At 41.7% G+C, this 24,968-nt stretch overlaps 1 protein-coding gene across 2 annotated transcripts; it reads right to left on the bottom strand.

Annotated features, from left to right (window-relative positions):
* Positions 1 to 7,655: 7,655 nt before the first annotated feature.
* On the bottom strand, positions 7,656 to 24,096 carry GIN1 (gypsy retrotransposon integrase 1). Of its 2 annotated transcripts, XM_071730579.1 has the most exons (7): positions 23,956 to 24,096; positions 22,907 to 23,100; positions 18,060 to 18,365; positions 17,211 to 17,399; positions 16,950 to 17,114; positions 16,213 to 16,501; positions 8,516 to 9,381 (listed from the first exon to the last, which is right to left on the bottom strand). In XM_071730579.1, exons 1-7 carry the CDS (start codon positions 24,092 to 24,094, stop codon positions 9,185 to 9,187), a joined length of 1,479 nt encoding a protein of 492 aa, XP_071586680.1. In that variant the 5' UTR covers positions 24,095 to 24,096; the 3' UTR covers positions 8,516 to 9,184. The 2 variants fall into 2 exon arrangements, with proteins under 2 accessions (XP_071586681.1, XP_071586680.1); XM_071730580.1 differs by lacking the exon at positions 17,211 to 17,399 and having other exon boundaries at positions 7,656 to 9,381.
* Positions 24,097 to 24,968: the final 872 nt, after the last annotated feature.

The following is a 24,968-nucleotide window of genomic DNA, read 5'->3' as shown; positions in this document are numbered from 1 at the left end:
TCTTGTTAAATTTTACTTGCATATGAAGCATAACACACATAGATGATATAAAGGCAATTTTTTTCCTAGGGGACTGTCCAAAAATACCATTTTAAAGATGCAGTGGGGCAATTTGTTCCCAAGATTTTTTTTTTTTTTTTTTTTTTTTTTTTTTTTTTTAAATTAGGATTTAAGAATTTTGTCCAACCAGGGATAAGGCAGCCCACATACCAGGCTGAAGTTGGTGCTACTTATCATGTAGGTTTAAAGAGCAGAACCCTGTGCTGGACGCTGCATTCCTTAATGCTTTGATATCATCCCACCCCATGTTTGTTATTGCTTTCTTCAGCCATGACACATCCTAAAACAAGCTCGAGAGAAAATTACTTGCATTTTCTGAAAGAGAGATCTGAATCTCTCAGTCCTGCTGTTGCCTTGAGCTGGGTCTCAGGTAGCAAACCACCATGTGTAAGGAACTGAAGGGACAGCATTCTTCCAGGCACTTGCACGTGAGATCCTCCTCACACCAGCTTTTCACGCGGACCGAGAGGTGCCCACTTCTTAGGAAGCCTCAAGGCTGAGTGTTTCCTACTCTTGGTCGTTATGGTATTAACTACTTAATGAACAAGCTTATTATTTTTGTACCGTAACTAATCTACATTAAAGGTCAGTCATTCAGCCTTCACACAATGCAGGTCGCATTGTTCTCAAACATATTTACGCTTCCACAATTACAACCTGGTTACAGTTTGTGCCGCAAGCAGATGGTATCACTGAGAACGTGGTTTGGGAAAGAAAGACTCAGAGCAACAAAACCTCGTGCAGCAGTGGCAGAGTGGTGGAGTCTCTGCTGGCTGCACGGTGTGTGCTCCCGTGGTGAGAGGCTCCCACCCTGCCACCCTGTCAGCAGGGAGGCAAAGAACACTGGGCTCGAGTGTGCACTCCAAAATAAACCCCTAATGCCTGCAGAATCAAACACATACAAGTTCAGAATCTCCACAGTTAAGTTTGCCAGTATAAATCTGTAACCATACACTAAATCCTGTCCTGTTCCTATTTAGTCTTCTCTCCTTTTCCTAGGTCTTTAATCTGTGGAAACCATGGATGCTGTCTCTGACTTAATGTCTCTGACATTCAATTTGTACAAAAGAGGGAGGTGAGGCTTAGAGAGATAAAGAGCATAAATTTTGGAAAAAAATCAAATAATTTTAAGTACAGAATTGATTAAATCTGATTTATATACCATATATATATATGCATATATTATTCAAGGCACAGCTGCTTGCCACCAGCTGCAGCTCTGAATGCTCCAGCTCTGGCTGATGAAAGCTCAGAAATTCTTGTCAAGCATCCAGAAAAATACCACAAAAGTAACAACTGGGAAATTACAGAAAGATGTGTCCAAGTGATCTATGGACCACTGCAACAGCAATCTGTAGCAGGGCAGCAGTGCCTAGCAGAATGGGAATGCTGTATTTCCTACCACCTGTCTTGTTTATTGGCATTCTTATTTCTGCTAAAAATGCAGCAAGATTCCTGCAGACCTCTTCATCACTGTAACACTTGGCACAACATCAGTGTAAGATGAACTGCACGCAACTGCATCCAGGAGCCCTGTGGGAACATAAATGATTGAACACATTCTCAGAGACTGTAGTAATGCTTATATGATGGGACAAACAAGTTAGGCAGCTCAAGTAACCTGTCCACCCATATTTGCAAATGTGGTCTTTGTGTAGAAATAGAGAGAAGGAAAGGACCAGACTGGGGAATGCACCTCTCAGGATTAACAGTTGCTAAATCAAATACTGTAAAACTAAGTTACTGTCTGGATACTTCTATCTGGGAGAGCCTTCTTTTTAAAATCAAAGCCTTTCTCTACTTCCATTCATTCTAAATGTCTACATAGTTTGATTACCGAGATTTCCATAGTAGACAAGCAGGCCTCCTAATATACGTAGAAGAACATAATACCCATTTCCTAAACAGTCTGCTAAATTCTGTTTATTTTTGTAATTTTTAGCCTTCTAATTTAAAACGGTGCCCAGTCTTGGCAAGTCCTAATACGGAGTTCCTAGTGTTGAATTCACAGATGGGCAGCATACTCTCAGGCCAACACATTACTTACTGAGTTTCCACCAGCTGATGAGACTTAAGAGTTTGGGTGTTTTATTTTTAGGTAGTCCAGTAAGTTACCTCAAAAGCATCCTATTCAGAAAAGTATTCCATTACATATTTTAAAAATGCAAAGAAGGTTACCAGACAAAGATTTTTATGTTAGGTCATTACAATAATTATGACTGCTGCAAAAGATCATTGGTACAGATGTTGCACCCAAAAAAAAAAAAAAAAAAAAAAAAAGAGTAAAGGAAACTTAAAAGCAAAATCCAGATTTGTCAACTGCTTGCTGTGAAAAGCAAATTGTAACTCAGAGGTGCCCTCTAGCAGTGAACATTCAGCTCTAGCAAGAAGGAAAAAAGTTTAAATGTCTGCACTTGGAAAGCAGGCACTCCTGAAAAAAGAACAAGCAAGCACTATAGATAAACTAGGGAAGTATTCAAACAAGACATAAATGGGTTTAATTCCACACTAAAACAGAGTATCTTGTACAGTGCCTTTTCACTAGCATATTTTTAATTTCTTTTTTCATCAAACTGTGAGCTGGTGGTTAGTGTCACTAGCAAACCCAAAGGATAAAGATTCACAGTTCTGTGCTGGGGCTTACCAGGAAATTTGATCTTTTGCTTTCATGCTTTCGTTTATGCTATTTGTGCTCTCTAAGCAACTTGCCACGAGGTGGCACAAACTCTATTAGAAAACAGATTTTCTGATGCTGTTAGGGCAATAGTAAAAGACTATTTTGTAACATAAATCAAATTTCTGTGCCAGTGAAAATGAGTACAGATGTACATCTGTGTTTATCCGTGTTGGTTTAAATACAAGCCAGAGGAAGGCAGTGATTCACTGCAGACAACAGGTAGTAGTCTGAACAGCCCTTTACTATAGCAAGGGTGTGAGGTTTCTCTAAGCTTGCCCAAGCACACAATTCTATTGCTTGCTTTCAAGCCAAGAATTTGAAACACCTGTATTTTATTTTCATGGACCTCCCATATGCAGAGAAAGGCAACATTTATGTGCACTGAAGAGGTACAAAACCTGAATAATAGAGTATCAAGTTGGAAGGGCCCTCAAGGATCACCTGGTCCAACCCTTCTAATAATACCTTTTATATGTGTCACGGCTTCCCAGTCTGGGCAGACCAAAAACCTAAGGATAAAATTATTCTCTATTCCCTCTCCCCTTCTCCCTTCCCACCTCCCCACCCACCCATGGAAGTTAAGCAGATGTTAAAAGGGGAATAAAGACTGGATACTTTAGGATGGAAACTGAAAACAACTGGATACAGATTTACTAACACTGGGGAAAGGTAATAACATAAGGGATAAAGTAGCAAAAAATACAAATATATATATATATATATATATACGCCCCCATACGTCAGGGTACGAATGTGCCCTGACAAGCACGTGGTGAACTGGTGGTAAAGAAGAGCAGGGGAGCAGCAGCTCAGCCAGGAGTGAGAGGAAAGAAAGGAGGAACTGCCTGGGCTTCCCAAATTTTATAGAGTATGGCAGGAAATGGGAGGGAATAGACCCCTCCCTTTGTGTTCTGACCCCCTCAGAGTCTGAAAGCCCTTCTTCTTTAGTTCCTCATGTCCAAACGGTGACATTCCACCCCTTGTTCCATTCCATTTCTCTCCATGCTCATTCACTCAGCAGTGCCCTGTCTTTAAACAAGACTTTTGTTAAGTCCAGGCTGCAGATCCTAACCATGGCAGTTTCTCAAGGCAAGACAGATGGCACAGGGTCTTTTCATTCACACAATTTTGAAACCTATTTTTCTTTTTTTCAGTTTCAATCTTTCCAGTATTTTCAATTTAAAGAAAAAATTAAATTTGAGACCTGTGTTGGCCACCAACTATTCTGTCATGGCTTATCAGTTTGGGCAGGCCACAAAGCTAAGGACTATTGCCTCCCCCCCAAAGGGAGGACAGAAGGGGACTAAAGACCAGAGACTTTAATTTGAAACTGAAAAAAAAAATTGGATACAGATGCACTGACACAGGAGAAAGAAAATAACAAGAGATAAAGCAAAAAAAAATAAAATACATGGCACACTGGTGGTAAAAAAACACAGGGGAACAGCAGCTCAGACAGCAGTGAGAGGAAAGGAAAAAGGAGGAGTTGTCTGGCCTTCCCAAGCTTCATGGAGTATGGGCAGGAAATGGGAAGGAATAGATACCTCATTTTGTGTTCTGCCACTCTCAGAGTCTGAAAAAAAAATCTTCTCTTGTGTTCAGACTTAAAGGTCCCTTTCCACTCTGAAAATTCTATCATTCTATGATTCAGTCCCTGACTTTCCCAGAGATAGAAGTGAGGCTAATGGGTCTATGGTTAACTATAGATCCATAGGCCTGGATCCTCCTTGAAACTCTTCTTCAAGACAGGAGTGTCAAGGTTTAATGCTGGGCCAGCAATTTACCAAATGACAGATGCTCTCTTTTAATCCTCTTCCCCTCCCTGTTGAAAAAAAAGAAAGAGAGTAAGGCAGAGACACCTACAGGTTGGAAATTAAACTACACAGCTTTAATGAAACTAATGATAAAAAAGGGAAAATTTTTTTAATATATACAGGCATATAGAAAAATGATACGCTGTTCCTTTCCCCTTTGCCTCCAATAGCTCTCATGTCACCACTGAGGCTGCAGGGCAGCCCTGGCAAAGTCCAGGCTGGACTCCTGGAGTCAGCAGTAGTTGGGAGCTGGAGGCAGGAACACACAGATTCAGGCTAGCACACATCAGGACCAGAGGCAGATGAACGGATGGAATCCTTCCAGGATACCAAAACAAAGAGGAACAGGTGAAGAAGGGCCAAAGGGAAGGGTGAAGGGTGAAGAGGAAGAGGCTTGACCCTCATGATCCCTGATATTTATACCGAGTATGATGTATATGAGATAGAATACTCCATTTTGGTCAATTTTGGTCACCTGCCTTCTTCGCTCCTCCCTAAAAGAGGGTTGCAGGTGTGACCCCTATTTTCCTTTTATGTTTCTGGAGCATAAGATGTTCCTCAGAACAGAGCAATGGCCTTGTTCTGCATAACATTCTCTAACCACAGATAGAAACATTGAGCACTAAGCTCCTATAATAGTTGATGCACCAACTCTTTCTTCACTGACATCAGGTTGGTTAACTTGAACTTTTGTTCCTATGACCTGGGACGTAGCAGCACTGATAAAGACAGAGGTGAAAGTGTTGAGAACCTCTGTCTCTTCAAAATCACTGGTGACTAGCTCACTTCTGTGTAATCGTGGGCCCATATTATTCCTCAGTTTCTGCTTGCTGTTAGTGTATCTGAAGAACACTTTCTTCATGTTTTTGACCTTTCTGGCCAAATTTATCTCAAGCTGAGCTTTTGCTATCATAACTGCTTCTCTGCATACCCTGATAGTGGTCTTGTAATTTTCAACTGGTAATGAAGTAATTTCAACCTGTAGTACATTTCCCTTTTGGTTTGTAGCAGACCCAGAAGCTCAGCTTGTTATAAGGGTTGCTTGCTTCCTACTTTCCCTATCTCTAGAGGGGATGAACTGGTTTTTGGTTAACTAGGAGAGTGTTCTTGAAAAACTCCCAGCACTCACTAGCTCCTTTACCCTCCATGGAAGCTTCCCATGGGATTCTTTCCAACTGAGACCTCAACAGACTGATGTTTGCTCTTGTAAACTCTGAAACCTTTGTTCTTTAATTAACCTTCATTGTGCTCAGCAGTATCCCAAACTCCATGGTCACTGCAGCCAAGTCTTTCACTAACCAAGATATCACAGAACAGGTTTTCTTGGTTAGCGAGTAGTGAGTCCAGCTGTGCCCCATTCCTGGTTGGCACATCCAACATTTGTTTGAGGAAACAGTCTTCTATACATTCCAGGAACTTGACAGTGTCAAGTGAGATGCACTGTTGTTCTTCCAACAAATGTCTGGGCAGTTAAATTCTCCCATAAGAACTACATTTTGTTGAGCTGGATCATGCCTGATTGATCTGAGTATTGCTTCACTGGTCACATCATCTTGGTTTGGGGGTTGGTGACACATGCCAACTGTAAGGTCACCCCTGGAGACAACTCCTCCGATTTTGACTCACAGGCATTCAATAGGGCTACTGTGATTACCATAGTTGGCATCTATAAATTCAAGGTTTTCCATAACATGGAGTGCAACTCCTCTGCCTCTTCACCCCTGCCTGTCTTTACAGAACAACCATCTATCTATCTGTCTATCTATCTATCTATCTATCTATCTATCTATCTAACTATCTAACTATCTATCTTTCTTCTATCTGTCTATAGCTTTCTATCATGATTCTGCAGTTGTGTGACTCATCCCACCATGTTTCAGTTACTCCTATGATATCATAACTCTAACTGGGCACAGAGCTCCAGCTCCTCCTCTTTATTTCCAAGACCTCATGTGTTTGTATACATACACTAACCTTTGGCTTCTCATATAGGGTGACTGTTGAGGCACATTCTACACTACTCCGATTGGCCTGGTTTAATCCCATATTGGTTGTAGTGGTGATGGTAGGATGATCATTGCTGTATTGGATCCCTCCACCCAGGTCCTTCTGTTTAAAGCATGCCTCATCACGTTGGCCAGTTGATACTGACATGCTGCTCCCAGGTCCCTCTTCATTAAACCCAGTTTTATCCCTACCGTCCTTGGAGTTTAGTTCAAAAACCTTCCTGTGAGTGTTCCTAGCCCCTGAACCAGGATCTTTTTCCCATCTTGAGACAGGTGTGTCGTCCCATGGCTTGTTATGTGAAAGCCTACTGATATTATCCCCTTCCCCCTTCAGATCTGGTTTAAAGCCCTGAATGATCATAATTGCACCGTATGTTAAATGTTTCCTGGTTTTCCTATTCCCCTATTACCATAGTATTTCCTTCCTTTCCAGTGTGGATTTAACAAGTACACAGTATTTGTGTTGCTCAGAACAGTTTCCCCAGAAAACTGTACCTTGCACACTTGCACAGATAAGGAAATGATCAGTTGAAGAAAAAAGGACTTATTTTCTTTAGCACCAAACAAAGCAGAAAGGAATCTTGCATAGAGCTCCCTTATTCTCTAGTTTTATCCCTGATGCTTTTTTTTTCTTTTCTTTTTTTCATTTTTTTTCCCATGCACTATAGATTTTGCATGCATGCACATACACAATGTGTTTAGCAGTGTAACAAATTCATCCTAGCAGAACATGTCACTTCAGTGGATAATCATAGTGGAAGAAAGAAAGGCATGTACAAAGAAGGACTGTTCATTTAAAATGCCTGGGTCTCTGCTAGGGATTAGCACAAGAGCAATTTATGCTGCCACATGATTGACATTACATGACCATCCAGTGTCCATGGCACACAGCACTCAAGCGGATTACTGTCTTTAAACTACAATTACAGGGATAAAAATACTGTATGACCAGAGTGCTCATTACTGGGGAGGCGGGGAAATTAAATCAAAGTAAGACTGTTGTCCACAATTACTGGTTATGTCGTATTTGCATGTGGGTTTTTTCTTCTGTGACTAGTTTAAAAATAAATGTAAAGAAATACTGTCAAACAAGGCAAATGTATTTCACCGAGCCTGCTTTACTTACTTGACTGTTGTAGACTGATGACTACAAAGATTAGATCTCCCCAGAGGACAGCACAGCTTGGGGCTAAGAGCAGCTACCAGAAAGATAAGCTTCTCAGCTTGTGTGTTTGCCAATGCCAGCACAAAGCTTCTTCATCTTTAAGTGCTTCATGAAACTGACACCGAGGAGCTTGTGAAATGAGCACCCCCAGCTGCCTCACCGTGCCCTCTTTCTGAATCACTCTCAGTGAAGAAAATTATTATAGGACTGAAACTGAATTTTCCTTTACACATATTGTATGTCACATGACATGCACCAGCAGGCATGAGAGGGAATGCACACATTCAGAGAACATGATAAGCAAATCTTCACAGTATCGGATATAGATTGGGCAAATTCTAAATACAGTTTTCTGCTAGTTTTTCTCCTCTTTGTACCACTTCTCTATAAAAACTTGTACTCATATGTTTTTTACATGAAATAATTCTTGTCCAGCTGACTCTGAAATACAGTCTGCTCAGCAGAAAGTCCAGACCAGTAACAACCAGTAAAAGTAGTGCTTCACCTCTTCTATATTACTGTCAGTGGGAATAATCAAATCTGTACTGGCTCTGTGAAATTATGACCGCAAGCAAAACCAGTATGTCTGCAAAGAAAGCACAAATAAATGCTGAGTGCTCCTAAGATTTCTGAGAAATTCAAATTTCTCACCCTAACAGAATTTTGAGCATCTGAAGGACTCATTGTTCCACATGCCGAACATTATATGTACTTTATTTTTGCAGCTTTACTGTTTTGTGAGATCTGACAGCTGTGGGTTAGAAACTGAATGTTGTGAAAGTCAAGAGCTTGCTTCTTCTCAGAAAGAATAGGAAACTGTTTTAGAACAACAAAAGAAGGACATGAGCTTCTCTATGGTGGAGACAAAATTTAAATCAAGTTTCTTAGATCAAATTCATTCCACAGTATCTCTGCACATAAGGAGTGAGTCATCTAAGGATCAATAAAAAGGTCAATACATAAAATGATGCATTGTATAATGACAGGGCAACAGTAAAGTACAGCTACTCTGCCATTTCACCTACAAAATCTGAAATTCAAATGCATGATGAGAACACATTTTTTTACTAGGTTGTGCCTGTACAACAAGTGACTGCTTCTAAAAGCCCACATAAAATAATGACTGGACACCTACAGTGTTCTTAAATTCATACTGTAGCAGAACTTACACTTTTACTACATTGTGCTTATGTTTTTTTTAACAGAGCAATTCCTTTTTATTGCCAATACAAATAAATAGTGGACACCTGCTTATAAAGTAATAAACTCAATTTTGCAACGGATTTTGGAGCTAACACATTTTTTTTCAGTCTGCCACAGAAGTTCCAAACTGACAATGAAATGTGATGTGAACCTATGCTTAAATATAGTCTGTCTAGGACTAAAGTGTCCAACAAGGAGAAGGCTGTTGCTCCAGTGTTGCATCGTTTGATTCAATTCCATGATTTTCTGTCAGCCCAGACTAGTGTTTATCATCTTCTGATTCTTGGTCTTCACAGGCTGCAGGTATCATCTGCACAGCAGACATGACATCTTTTGTGTAGGCATTTATTTCTCCTTCAGCAACAGAATCTTGTTGGCTTGGATTACAGGATGCTTCAGATAAGCCAATATAGTCATGGTCAACAACTACTGCACCTCGTAAAAAATAATGATTACCTGTAAAAGAAAAGTATTCACTAAATTAGGTCCGTCTGGTTTCACGAAAGCCATACTTAAAATGTTAGTGACGTGTTAACTTACTTTTCACAACTTTGAGAAAACCTTAAGAATGTTTGGGTGACAGCAGCCTGATAACATGAATTTCCTTATTTCACTGAGTATCAAATGTTTGGCTGCATCCACAAAATAACACTGGCAGTGCTCCATATGAAGAGTTTTTCTTTGGTAGGTCAGTGACTAGCTCAGCATCTGCCATAGTCACATACTGTACTAATACCTTAAATGGACATACAGATGCTTCCATTGTTGTGCATACAGAGGCATGTGGATACTCCAGGCTCTTGCTGGGAAATCTTAATACAGCAGGCTTTTTTTATGAAATAAAACAGTTTTATAGAATTCAAAGACAACAGTTGTGACTGCTTTCCTCCTATCTGGTCTATGTTTACAGTGTTTGGCTTTTCCAAGTGAATTCAAACAAAATGAAAACAATTTGACCAGACAAATTAGAAGTGTAGTTGTCAACATGGAGTTAATATTTGTTTTGGAAGACAAGGTTAGAGTCTATCTTCTCGATCAAATGAGGACTTTAGTCTGAAATAAAGTGTTCTATTAAATCAAATTAACAATTTGACAGAAAAGCATCTCTATACAAAGGGCTACAAATTCCTTTGGGAGATACAGGTTCAAAGTGGGACTTCTGTGCGAGCTCCTCTGGAGGAAAAACTGCATTTTCCTGGCCATGTTTCTCCACAGAGAAGCCCTAAATTTTACTGTTTGCACTCCTGAATCACTTGAACACTGGACCTAAAGGCATTCTCCTGAATTTAATATTTAAAACAAACAACACTCAGATAAGGAAAAATGAAATATTGCTTCAGACACATAAATGTATGTATAAGGTGTCCTGGAACCTCTGCCTGGCTGTAAAGCAACTCAGGTACACCCAGACTGAGAATCTGTGATGCCTATACTAAGGCATGCAGTGCCTGTCCATGCAGTGACTCAGGACTTATCTTTTAGACCAAGAGTGTTACAAAAGGTTATGAAAAAGTACCTTATTTCTGACTGCCCATTCTTACCTGTGAAGATATTTTCCTCACATGAAAAATAAGTGCTCCATTTTCAGGTTTCACCTTTCCTCTTTAAAACTCCCAAATTCACATAACTGAAGTGTGATATACACAAGATACACTTCAGATTTTTGGGGCAGGATAAGCAAAACACTCACAAAGTTGTTAGGTAATAAGGTACTCTCCCTTAACATGTATCCTCCCTTCCACATTTATTTCAGACAGAACACTGCAAATGCTTTGTTCCCTTCCAAGGTTATAATACCACTAGTTCGGTGTGACAGACACCATATTTACACCATAGGAGTAGGAATAATAAATATTTTGCAAATAGAGGTCCACCCTGGCTAATAAAGCTAAGTCCTTTGTTAGAAAGACATGGCTTCTTCAGAGATGAAATTGTGAATGTCATTCGCTCTGCCATTCACTGACTGGTTTCACTGCTCTTACTCAACTAAAATAATACTCTTTCTTGGCTGCTGCTAGACTGTTTGATAAAGGATGGCAATTAATTTGGCAAAGCTTTGTTTACGTCTCTATGCAATATGTATGAATACCAGTCTGTAATTTTAAGATTTGCAAGTATTCATAATCCACTGAATCACCTGTGTCAGAAAATTACCTTTATTTACTTCCTGGGAAATAGAAGAAACTCTATGATGATCTACTGCTTCTGCAGTATTTAGTGGTAAACACATTAGGCTCTGATGATACAAAGACAAGCACAGTTAACATCTTATACTGTGATACCATTTACTGAAGTAATTTTAATAGTGGAAGAATGCTATCTGAATGCTTGACACTCGACTTTGTCCTTTTAAATAAGCAACTTAAGAAGGAACTGAAATCCAAAGAGTGATCATTCAACAGTAACAGTGATGTCTTGGAGACACGACATGCAATTGGTATGTTGGTTATGAAATCTGTAACTGACATAAATGTCAGCTTCACAAGTGAAATTCCATAGTTATTCCAGAAATCCCAGAGCTGGCAGAAGTCATTGATGGGCCACTCTCTATCAACTGTTAAAGGTCCTGGAAAACAGATGAGGTGCCTGAGGACTGGAGGAAAGCCAATGTCTTCAAAAGGGGAAAAAGACCCAAGAAACTAGAGGCTAGTCCACCTCATCTCCATCCCTGCAAAGGTGATGGAACAGCTCGTTCTGGGCATCATCTCAAAGCATGTGGAGGAAAAGAAGGTAATTAGAGTAGTCAACATGGATTCACCAAGGGGAAGTCATATCTGACTTATCTGATAACCTTCCACAATGGCATGACTGGATGGACAGATGAGAGGAGGGCAGTGAATGTTGTCTACCTTGACTTCAGCAAGGCTTTTGGCATCATCTCCCACAGTATTCTCATAGGCAAGCTCAGGAAGTGTGGGTTAGCTGAATGGACAGTGGGGTGGATTGAAAAGTGGATCAAAGAGATTGCTCAGAGGGTTGTCATTAGTGGGGTAGAGTCTAGCTGGAGGTCCATAAGAAGTGATATTCCCCAGGGGTCAGTACTGGGTCCACTGATGTTCAATATATTAATCAATGACCTAGACAAATAGATAGAGTACACCCTCAGAAGGTTTCCTGATGATACACAATTGCAAGGAGTGACTGACACACCAGAGGGCTCTGCAGTCATCCCGCATGACCTGGACAGGCTGGAGAACTGGGCAGAGAGAAACTGCGTAAGGTTCAATAAGGGCAAGTGTAGGGTACTGCACACAGGGACGAATAAACCCTTGCACCAGTACAGCTTAGAAGTTGACCTTCTAGAAAGCAGCTCTACAGAAAAAGACCTGGGTGTCTGGTGGACAAAAGGATGACCATGATGCAGCAATATGCCCGTGTGGCCAAGGCCAGTGGCACCCTCAGGTACGTCAAGAAGTGTGGCAAGCAGGTCTAGGGAGGTTATGTTGCCCCTCTACTCTGTCCTGGTGAGGCTCCATCTGGAATAGTATGATCAAATCTGGGCTCCCAAGTCCAAGAAAGATGAGCTACTGCAGAGTCCAGTGGAGGGAAACTAAGTGATTAGGAAACTGGAGCATCTACCATATGAGGAAATCCAGCCATTCCTTTGTAGCTCCTCAGGGAACTGGCAGATGAAGTCACAATGATGCTTTCCACCATATTTGAAGTCATGGAAGTCTGGTGAGGTTCCTACTAACTTGAAAGGGGAAACATAACCCCCATTTTTTAAAATGGAAGGAAAGAAAACACTGAGAACTACAGGCAAGTCAGTGTTGCATGAGATGGACTCAACTCAGATCTGCAGTATTACGGAGCAGGTCCTCCTGAAGGCTTTGCTAAGGCACATGGAGAATGTGGCAACAAACATGGCTTCACTCAGGATAAATCTTGTTAGAAACATTTAATGGCCTTTTATGTTAAGAGTCAGTGTTGGTGGACAAAGGGAAGAATACATGATGTCATATACCTGGACTTGTGCAAAGCATTCAACACTGTCCTACACAACATCCTAGTCTCAAAATTGGAAGGATCTGGATTGAAGGGATGGACCACTTCAGTAGACAAGGAACTGGCTGGCTGGTTGCACTCAATGAGTAGTGGTCAATGGCTTGATGTCTGAATGGACAATGGTGACAAGCGGTGTTACTCAGAGGTCAGTACTCAGACTGGTGCTGTTTAACATTTTCTTCAGACATGGACAGTGGAATCGAGTGCACTCTCAGCGTTTGCTGACAACATTAAGCAGTGTTGTGTGGTTGACATGCTGAACAGAAGGGATGCCATCCAGGCAGAAAGGGACCTGGAAGTCTGGATTGACAGGAAGCTGAACATGAGCCAGCAGTGTGCCCAGGTGGCCAAGAAGGCCAATGGCATCCTGGCCTGTATCAGGAACAGCGTGGCCTGCAGGTCCAGGGAAGGGATTCTGCCCCTGTACTCAGCACTGGTGAGGCCACAGCTTGAGTCCTGTGTCCAGTTCTGGGCCCCTCAGTTTAGGAAGGATATCGAGGTCCTGGAGCAGGTCCAAAGGAGGGCAACTGGGCTGGTGAAGGGACTCGAGCACAGATCCTATGGGGAGAGGCTGAGGGAGCTGGGGGTGTTCAGCCTGGAGAAGAGGAGGCGCAGAGGAGACCTCATCACTCTCTACAACTCCCTGAAAGGAGGTTGGAGCCAGGTGGGAGTTGGTCTCTTTTCCCAGACGACTTTCAGCAAGACAAGAGGACACAGTCTTAAGTTGTGCCAGGGGAGATTTAGGTTAGATATTAGAAAGAATTTCTTTACGGAGAGGGTGATCAGGCAATGGAATGGACTGCCCGGAGAGGTGGTAGATTCTCCGTCCCTGGAGACATTTAAAAAGAGACTGGATTTGGCACTCAGTGCCATGGTCTAGCAACCGCACCGGTGGGTCAAGGGTTGGACTTGATGATCTCTGAGATCCCTTCCAACCCGGCTAATTCTATGATTCTATGATGATTCTATGATTCTAAAAAAGGCTGAGGGAGCTGCATCTGTTCAGCCTGGAGAAAACTGACATGGGGATCTCATCAAGTAGCTAAAGGGCATGTTTCCTGGCCTGCCCTCAAAAAGACACCCAGTCAGTGCTTGATCCAACAGATCGCATGGCCTGGATGAGCATGAGATCTGTTGGATCAAGCACTGGATGGGTGGAAAGGCCCAAGGAATGGTGATCAATGGAGTTAAATCCAGCTGGTGGCCAGTCACAAGTGGCATTCTTCTGGGCCCACTGTTGGGACCATTTCTGTTTATCATCTTTGTTTATGATCTTGATAATGACATAGAGTGTATAATCAGTAAGTTCACAGATGACACTAAGTTAGGCAGGAGTGTTGATCTACATGAGGATAAGGAGGCTCTACAGAGAAATTTGGATAGACTGGATAGATGGGCCAATGTCAGCAGCATGAGCTCCAACAAGGCCAGTGCCAGGTCCTGCACTTCAGCCACAACAACCCCATGCAACACTACTTGGGGAGGTGTGCCTGGAAAGCTGCCAGGCAGAAAAGGACCCACGGGTTCTAATTGACGAGCGGCTAAACATGAGCCAGCAGTGTGCCCCGGGGGCCAAGAAAGCCAAGGGCATCCTGGCCTGGATTAGAAATAGTGTGACCAGCAGAAGGAGGGAGGTGATTGTCCCCCTGTATGCAGTACTGGTAAGGCCACACTTTGAGTACTGTGTCCAGTTTTGGGCACCTCAATATAAAAGAGATACCAAAGTGCTGGAGTGAGACCAGAGGAGGGCATTGAAGCTGGTGAAGGTTCTGGAGAATAAATATTATGAAGAACAATGATGGAGCTGGGACTGTTTAGTTTGAGGAAGAGAAGGCTGACGGGAGACCTCATCACTCTCCTTAGCTACCTGAAAAGACATTGTAGAGAGGTTGGTGCTGCTCTCTTCTCACAGGTGTTGCTCTCTTCTCTGCTGCTCTATCTCTTAGTGATAGAACAAGAGGGAATGGCTTCAAGCTGCAACAGGGACATTAGGAAAAAAAGATTTCACAGAATGAGTGGTCAGGCACAGAAATAGGCTGCCCAGGGAGGTGGTTGAGTCACCATCCCTGTATATCTTTAAGGGTTATTTAGATGTGGTGTTGGGGAATATGTTTAAGGGAGAACTTTGTAGAGTAGGGATGATGGTTGGACTCGATGATCCCAAGGGTGTTTTCCAACCTGATTCTATGATGCTATGATTGTAGGAGGATGGGGCCAGTGTTGTCAGGACAGTGTCAGGACAAGGGGCAATGGCCACAAACTGGAAAATAATTCAACCAAAATATAAGGAAGAACTTCTTTACAGTAACAGAGCACTGGAACAGGGTGCCCAGACAGACAGTAGAACCACTCTCTGGAGACATTCAAAACCTACCTAGATGCCGTCCTGTGCAACCTACTCTAGGTGAACCTGCTCTGGCAGGGGGGTTGGACTAGATAATCTCCAGAGGTCCCTTCCAACCCCTAAAATTATGTGATGCTATTATCTTGTAATTAGTTTCAGCTCTGCGAATTCCACATTTTTCGATGCGTTGGAAGAAATTATCATCTCAATGCACTCATGCATTTTGAAGAATCAATGCTTAACCACAAATACCAGTAGGGTGAGGATACATCTACTTTTCAACTCTGAACTAAAAAGCAGCTGGTTCTTTGACAGAAATCTTCTGAACACTGGCCTGAAACACCTGTTACTGTTTGATTAATGTAGAAGCATTGAAAAAGGGCACATATGAACATGTAAACATGGTAATTGGCTTCCCAACTCTTTGGTTCTTTGACATAGACTATTTTATGGCTTTAAAGGACACTCGTGTTGTTTAGCTTTTTTTAAACATGTACCACCTGCACTAGTCTCACTAAGCAAACAAAAAACCTAAACCCAAAAACATGAGCTTTCCATTGAACAAGAAAAATAAATGTGAGCCCTATCTATATCAAAACAGAAAGTCAGAAAATGGTCTTTGAATATAGATCTGCCTAATTAGTACTGCTAACATTTTTTCAGCAGCCAGCATGAACAGGGGCAGACCACAGCCTAAAAGCAAATTTAATGGAAGCTGGTTTAAACCAGACTTCAGACATGCCTTGTTATCTCTGTCCCATGCCCCACACAGGTTTTTAGCCACTGACACTGTTATCCTTCCAAACTGCAATTATGTGAATAGTCAGTGCTAGTTTAATTCACTGTGGAGAATGACACTTGTTCACTTTGATAACCTAAAACCAAGACATGACAAATATAAAAAAAAATACATATATAAAATACGCACATATATATACCTTTTTCACCGGCCCTTCTTATATATGGCTTGAGGTGAGACATCTTGATGGGTCTTTTCAACCTGGATCCTGTGACATCTCTTAATATTGCACAGCCTTTATCTGTGATATAATCTATAACACAAGGACCAATCCATTCTGATTGGAAACGACCATCTTTCCACCAATTTTTTTTTTGCCTGAGGACTTCATGACCAACTTTAAGCTGAGGGGTATTTAGTTGCTCTGGCTTCTTTTTGACAGTTATCTTGTTTCTGGTTTTTTGTTCATCTGACGTATTTTTCACCACCTGAAGAAAAATGCATATGAAATACATTTTCTTTTTCCAAAAGTGATCATGTATTGTCATAGCATTGGTTAATACTGCAGAAGCATTAAGTGGTTTTAGCTATATGTAATTCATAACATGTAGGGCTGGAGAGTTCTGAAGAAACTAATTTTATCTTCATAAGTCAAACATACACTGACAACAGTTCTCAGCTTTTACAGATACACAGTCCTCTTATGTCAGATATGAAACCCTTGGCACTAGGTCTCTTTTAAGATTACACCCTGCAAATACATAGAATTTGTACTCTGGAATCTAGGGATCAAAGGGAAAAAAAAAAAAAACAAAACCCAAAAGACCCCACATTGCTCTAAAAGTTTTGTTTTACTTTACACTTCAAGGCTTTTCATCTTTTTTTTTTTTAATCTTCAGTCTTCCTACGAGTAAAATCTGAATATATAACATTTACCTGGCAATTTGAGGTTTCTTCTTCCAGTTCTTTACTGGCTTTTTTAGTTGCTTCAAATATTTTGGCAAACATACTGTATTTTCCTTCCATGCATGTATTCAATGGCTCAACAACATGTGGGTTACGATTAAACATTTGGAAATATGGAATGTTTTGATCTGGCTCCTATTTAAACAGGGAGCAAAAAGCAAGCAAATTGAGCATACAGCTTCACAGATGTTCTGAAGGACTTCAGTCAAGAAAGGAAGAACCTTCACATACCAAATTTGTCAAATTGAAAGCATAGGCAATAGCAGACAAATGCTCATCCCAATCATTTGGATGGTCTGTGCAGTATTTGTTAAGGAAAGCTTTGATTGTCTTGCATGCTCTTTCTTTTACATCATCTGTCTGAGGATAAGACAGTACAATTTCTTTCATTCCAAACAGTGCAAACAGTTCTTCATTTATCTTCAGAAGAAAAAGAACACAATTACTGAAGGTTCCGTTCCTCTTCATCACAGTTCAAGTAAACAAACTTTTCCATCCCCTTTGTTGCTATGCCAGTGACAGCACAAGCCTTACATACATATACTCAGCAATCAGTCCAGTGCTGAGAGAGCTGAAGGAATCAGTATGGCTTAGGAGTCATACTTGATGGTTTCTAAACATATTTCTGCCCCTAACTCAATTTGTAATTTCCTCCATATCAGTCTCATAATTTCATTATCTCTGAGAGGATTTAAGTGTGAAAAATACTTCATACACTATAGACTTATGTCAAAAATACCTTTAGCTATACTATACAGATTGATTGATAAAATACACCATGTTTGAGTATGAAAGCTTGTGCCAGTTCAACTGTTTTTGTCCCAAAACCTGCACTGCGACTGCCAGAAAATAATTTTGCTTTCTTGTTTATCCAAAGAATAAAACTGTGGGAAATGTTACACAATGTTACAATTGCAAATAATATGTCATTTTTTTCTATGTGCTGACTTTTTTTTTTCTTAATTAGAAAAAAGAAGAAGATTTACGGTCTTGTTCAAGAATGATCTAAAATACAAACTTAATAAAGGGGAAAAGGTTTGTTTTTTGAAAAAAAAAGAAAACAGCCACATAAAGACCTACCTGATAAACAAATTCTTTTCCTTTATCAATAGGCATTTTTTGAGGTGGCCCATATGAGAAAAACATAGTTATGATTGCCTTAGCAATTTCAGCTGCTGATGCATCATGCAGTGGCAAGATAACAGCCCATCTTGTAAACAAATCTGTCATAATTATGGCATACTTGTGGCTTCTGTTGGTAACACTAAAAGGTCCCATTAGGTCTATACTGACTGCTGTCCATGGATCTTCTGCTTTGATAGGGTGTGGTTTGGTTGCTGTCATGGTTGTATTCTTTGCCATTTGGCAACGCTGGCAAGCATACACCTAGTGCAAAAATCAGGGAAGATACTATCAATAAAAAGTGATGCTGAACATTTAACTCAATCAGCAGGATCATAAATACCAACTGTTCCTCTGTAAGTTAGGTTAGACTGGGAAATGCAAAGAAGTTCAATTTATCACGGTTATTTTTACCCTTAGATTTTTCAGTCCCAACAAAACTAAAACAAAACAACAGTCAAAGCCAGGAGAAGGACATGTGCAGGAATTCATAGCTGAACTCTACCCATCCTGAAAGCACTGTCCTCTTCCATGTCCACAGTATCAATTTTAATATCCATTACCATCTGTAAATACTAAAGGACGTATGAAGCAGGGGGGATGGCAAGAAAGTCCATATTGTTCCTGTTTTGGTTCTATTGTATATACTATAGCTGAAAAACATTGGCAATATACTTAATTTTCCATGCATAACACTGATCAGTTTTATTTACAGGACAGAGACCCTTCGTCCAATTCTGAATTGAAAGTAAAGACTCATTTTCAGTTCAAGTTACAGTTACATATCAATTCAAAGTATTCAGCTGAAGCAGCAAGCGGATAGCAACTGTAATTTGGCCATAAAAGGCATTTTACTTGCTACCTCCCTGGGGCCTGGATAAAGGATGCTGTTAGGAAACTTCCCACCTGGTTAAAGACCTCAGACTACTACCCAGTTTTGGTCTTTCAGGTGAGTAGTGACGAGGTGGTAACAAGATCGTCCAAAGCAATAAAGAGAGATTTCAGGGCTCTGGGTCAACTCATTAAGGGATCGGGAGCACAGGTTCTGTTCTTCTCCATTCCTCTAAGGACATTAATGGATGAGAGTACTAACAGGAACAGTCATCGGATTAATTCATGGCTCAGAGACTGGTGTCATTGGCAAGGCCTTGGGTTCTCCAATCATGGCCTACTTTACAAGACACCAAGCCTACTGGCATTAAGAAGAATCCAACTGTCCCAGAGGGGGAAAAGGAAGCTAGGGTAGGAGCTAGTGGTGCTGACTGACAAGGCTTTAAACTAGATTTGAAGGAGATAAATTTGAGTCTGTCAAAAATAAGCTTAGGTGTAATTATAAGCTTAAGTATAATCCCCCATGCTGGGATTTGTAGGATAGCATGCTAAAGAAGACTGTCTAGCTACCTGAGTTGAGAGGGGTGATAGTGATATAGTGGGAAATGAGAGGCCAAGGTTGTTGATGGCTCAGAAACAATCAAAATGCCTGAGACCCAGGTGGGAATTAGGGCCCCTTGACACCAGAAAGGTGTCACGATCATTAATTCACCTAAAGTGCATCTATATCAATGAGTGCAGTATGGGCAACAAACAAGAGGAGCTGGAAGTCATGATGAAGCAGGAAAGCTCTGATGTTGTGGCTATCACAGAAAGATGGTGGGATACCTCACACAACTGGAGTGCCACAGTTGATGGCTACCAGCTCTTCAATGGGATAGCCAAGGAAGGAGAGATGGGCTGGCCCTGTGGATTATGAATATGAATGTCTAGAATTAGATTATAATGATGACAAGGTAGAGTCTATTTGGGTCAGGATTAGGGATAAGCCAACAAGGCTGATACAGCTCTGGGAGTCTGCTACAGACCTCCCAACCAGGGGAGTGAGGTGGATCAACTCTTCTATAAATGCTTGAGTAAAATCTTGCAGTCGTTTGCCCTTGTTCTTGTGGGGAACTTCAACTTCCCTGACATCTGCTAGAATTACAACACAGCAGAGAGGGAACAGTCCTGAAAGTTCCTGGGATGTGATGAAGATAACTTCCTAACACAGCTGGTGATTGAACCAACAAGGCAAGGTGCCCTACTAGACCTGCTCTTTGTGAACAGAGAAAGGCTGGTTGGAGATGTAACAGCTGGAGGCCATCTTAGGCATACCAATGGATTAACTGTTAGAGTTCTCCACTCTTAAAGATGCCAGGAGGGATGGGTAGCAAAACTGCTACCCTGGTCTCCCAAAGGGCAAACTTCAGTCTCTTCAGCAGCTTGACGGCCAGAATCCCTTGGGAATCTGTTCTGAGAGATACAGGAGTCCAGAATGGCTGGAAGCTCTTCAAGGAGGAAGTCTTGAAGGCACAGCAGCAGACTATCCCCATGAGCTTCAAGGCGAGCCAGCAGCACAGAAGACCAGCTTGGTTGAATGGGGAGCTTTGGCTGTCTCTCAAGGAGCAAAAGAGAACTTATGACCTTTGAAGGAAGGGGCAGGCCACTCAGGAAGACCACAAAAATGCTGTGAGGCTATGCACAGAGGGAATTAAAAACTCCAAAGCCCAACTAGAAATTAATCTGGCCTGCATGGTTAAGGATAACAAGGAAAGTTTTAATAAATATATTATTAACAAAAGAAAGATAAAGGAGAACCTCCATGACATAATAGATGCCGGAAGAAACATGGTGACAAAAGATGAGGAAAAGGCTGAGATGCTTAATGACTTGTTTGCCTCAGTCTTTAGTTGCAGAACCATTTATATTGAGGGAATCCAACTCCTTGAGGTAGAGGCCAGGGACCAGGAGCAGAGCAATCCCCCCATAACCCAGGAGGAGATGGTCAGTGACCTGCTGCACAACATGGATGTGCACAAATCCACAGGACTGGATGGGATGCACCCAGGAGTGCTGAAAGAACTTGCGTGGTGCCCACAAAGCCACTTTCCATCATTTATCAGCAGTCCTGGCTCACCGGAGAGATACCAGAAGACTGGAAAACTGCCAAAGTAATCACAATACATAAGAAGGGATGGAAGGATGATGCAGGAAATTGCAGACCTGTCAGTCTGACCTCAGTACCAGAGAAGCTGATGGAGATCATCCTGAGTGCCATTATGCAGTACACACAGAGCAACCAGCTCAGGCCCAGTCAGCGTGGGTTAATGAGGGGCAAGTCCTGTATGACTACCCTGATCTCCTTCTATGACAGTTCCCTCTTACTGGATGAGGGAAGTGCTGCGGATGTTGTGACCCTCGACTTTGGCGAAGCCTTTGACAAGGTTCCTCACAGCATTCTCCTAGAGAAGCTGTCTGCTCGTGGCTTGGATGGGCATATGCTCTATTGGATTAAAAACTGGTTGGATAGGCAGGTCCAAAGAGTTGTGCTGAATGAAGTTAAATCCAGTTGGCAGCCAGTCATGAGTGGTGTTCCCCAGGACTCACTGCTGGGGCCACTCCTGTTTAACATCTTCACTGGTCTGGATGAGCGGATAGAATGCATCCTCAGTAAATTTGCAGATGACACTAAGCTAGGTGGCAGTGCAATCTGCTAGGGGGTAGGAAGGCTCTGCAGGGGGATCTAGACAGGCTTGATTGATAGGTCAAGGCCTATTACATGAGTTTCAATAAGGCCAAATGTCAAGAACTGCACTTAGGCCACAACAATCCCCAACAGTGCTGCAGGCTTGGGGAGGAGTGGCTGAAGAGCTGCCCTGCAGAGAGAGACATGGGGATGTTGATTGACAGCTGGCTGATCAGGAGCCACCAATGTGCCCAGGTGGCCAAGAAGGCCAACACCATCCTGGCCTGCATCAGGAATAGTGGGACCAGCAGGACCAGGGTGGTGATCCTGTCTCTATGTTTAGTGAGGCCACACCTTGAGTCCTGTGTGCAGTTCTGGGCACCACAGCTTCAGTGGGACATCGAGGTGCTGGAGAGGGTGCAGAGAAGGACAAATAAGCTGATTAGGGGTCTGGAAAACAGACCTTATGAGGACATGCTGAGGGAACTGGGCCTGTTCAGTTTGGAGAAAAAAAAAGCCTGACAGGAGACCTCATTGCTCTCTTCAGCTACCTGAAAGGAGGCTGTAGTGAGACAGTCTCTTCTCCCTGGTGACCAGGGACAGCACAAGAAGAAATGGGGTCAAGCTCTGCCAGGGGAGGTTCATGTTGGATATTAGAAAAAAATTCTTCACAGAAAGAAGGCTAAACATTGGAACAGGCTGTGCAGGGAGGTGGTTGAGGCACCATCCCTGGAGGTGTTAAAAACCAGGCTGATGAAGTGCTGCAGTGGATGGATTAGTGGTATGGGTTGTAGGGTTGGACACTATGATCTTAAAGGTCTTTTCCAACCTCGATGATTCTGTGACTCCACACATAGTTACCTCAAGAACCACATTCTGCATGGAGATCCTGTCCATATATATCTGGGTAAAGGAGAAGAAGCAGTAATTTAACTATTTCCTCAACATGCATATTTGTATGGCAGAGGCACCATTTGCATATTCTTATCTGTTGGCAGTCAATATGGCCACACAGATACCAGTCCTTGCAAAAGAAGTTCCTCTCAAAGACTGAATGTGCCCTGCACACTGAAAGGCAGTATGGCTCCCCACTACTGTGTAACATTTGGCAGTATACAAGCCATGTGGTCAGCAGTAAAAGAAAAGAGAAAAAGGAAATACTATCCTTTGGCAAGAAGACCTTTTAAAATTTAATTGGAAGCTTAAGTTTCCCTGTCATAAAGCAGTATAGGTGCTTGCTGTATCAGTCATGACACAAAACCTAACAGACTACATTAAAAAAAATCCTGCAGCTATGAGACCATACCCACTGCTTGACGTCATTTGTTACAGAGGTCCAGTAGTAATTAGATTCCACTAAAGTCAGTGTCCTTGATATGCCATGATGAGTGCCAGCAGCATTTTCGTGGCATTTCTCAAGCACATTTTTCTTCTCTTCATCTGAAACAATTACCAGGCGCATTTGTTTTCTGTCTTTTCCAACATAGAACAATTTATTTTCTGAAAGAAGAAAAGTACCAGCAAATTATATGCAAGTGCTTTGTCTTTTGTTTAGTTTACTAAACTGCTGGGCCTGATTCAGTACAGAATGTATTAAATCAACTTCAGTTCACTTCTGTGCCAATGAAGCTTTTACACTTACAAACTATTTCCTCCAAAGAGCAAATTTGTTCACCTGCATTTATTAGCCTGGACATGAGGCATTACAAGGACAAGTTAGAATGCAGACAACATTCCCGCAGGAAGTTGACTGAAACGCAAGCTAATGCAGGGTGTGGGAAAGGGAAGCAGGATTTGCTAGAAGACTTTACTGCCCAACTGCCAGCAACCTGACATTGCGATTTGCTGCTTAAAACTCCTGACTGCCTTCTCTCTATACAGACTTGGACAGCTTGATGTGATTGAGAGAGCACACCAGGCTACAAAGGCTCATATACCACTCAGATGAAAAGAGCTGGGAAGGGACAGAAGGCTCAAAGATGACAGGTGGCAAAGCCACCCTTGCACCTCTCCCAGACACGCAGAGCATCCTCCAGACCTGCTAGAGCATTCCTTGTCTCCTTTCTGTAGCCCTTTGAATTATGGACTGCAACAGCTATGCAATTCCTCAGTATCTAGAACAAGGTTTGGCTTTTAAGGTAGATCTACAAATCCCTCCTGGAAAGGGATAAAGCATATTGAATTTCTGTAGAGTTCCTGTTATATATTAACAAGAATTGAGCAGATTTTTTGTTTTATAGAGAATGTATACGAAAAATCATAGAATGCTGCAGCACAAGATCCCACTTTCTTTTCTATCAGCAAGTCTTCACCTAAAATGTTTATTATCAGAGTAGATTGAAAAAGTATTTTTACCTTTGAAAACAAATTTTTTGGCTGCTCTCCTGATTCCACTTCTTTCACTTGATAATGTTGTAGGATGATACTCCCCTGTTCGCTTGTAGTATGCAATCTGCTTCAGGTGGAGCCCACCATTTTTTCCACTACGGACCATTGCTAACCGGGACAAAATGGACAGTACTTGTTAGATGAAACAGCCATTAGAGGAACACATCTTCTGTTTTTACTGGTTTCTTTGTGTGAGCCTTATACAGTATTACCTTAAGAGTATGTTACAATAACCATTGCACTGCTGTTGATAAATCCCCATGCTATCAACCTAAGTAATGAGGAACTATGCTTTACACATTACTTTTATTCTATGCATAGTTGGTTTTGTCAACTTGTATTTTTTAAGCTTTCAAGCAGCAGAGACTTCCACTACCTTTATTGGATGTGAGAGGAGGAGAATGAGACTAGGGAGAAAGAAGTTGCCCTTCTCACTCCTAAACATTTGGACAGCTCTCAAATGCAAATATGCTAGAGATCAGATTATTCCGAAGAGCCACTCTAATTCAAAAAAAGCCTACGGACAGATAGGAAAAAGCTCCCCAGACGGAAACTGACAAATCTGTTTTGTTCACTAATTCATCTGACATTTAGGTTCTGACGTCCCAAACCAGACTCAGCTTGTAAGTTAATACTCCATTTCCTGACACAGGCTGACCTCCCTGATCACATTAATAAACTCAAATATCATAAGTAAAATGTCTAAATGGTACAGGGAAAGTCTGAGTCTAGCAAAGATAGCACCAAAATATTAGCTGTTAATGATAAGCAGAAAAATTCATGCAGGCTCTGTGTGATTTCAGTGATGTTGCTTTTTTGGATTTTTTTCCCCCCCCCAAAAAAAGCCTGTTCCAGCTGCAATGAAGAAGTAGATGGAACACCAGTTTGACCCTCCTCTAATTGACATATACAAGAGCAAGATAAGGCTTGAGGTCTGCCATATTATTTCAATTCCTGCAGTTCCTATTATAAAAGTTTGC

Source organism: Heliangelus exortis, chromosome Z (assembly GCF_036169615.1).
Source record: "Heliangelus exortis chromosome Z, bHelExo1.hap1, whole genome shotgun sequence".
Taxonomy (NCBI): Eukaryota; Metazoa; Chordata; class Aves; order Apodiformes; family Trochilidae; genus Heliangelus; species Heliangelus exortis.
The sequence above is the reverse complement of the archived record's forward strand: the minus strand, read 5'-3'. Positions and strand labels throughout refer to the sequence as shown.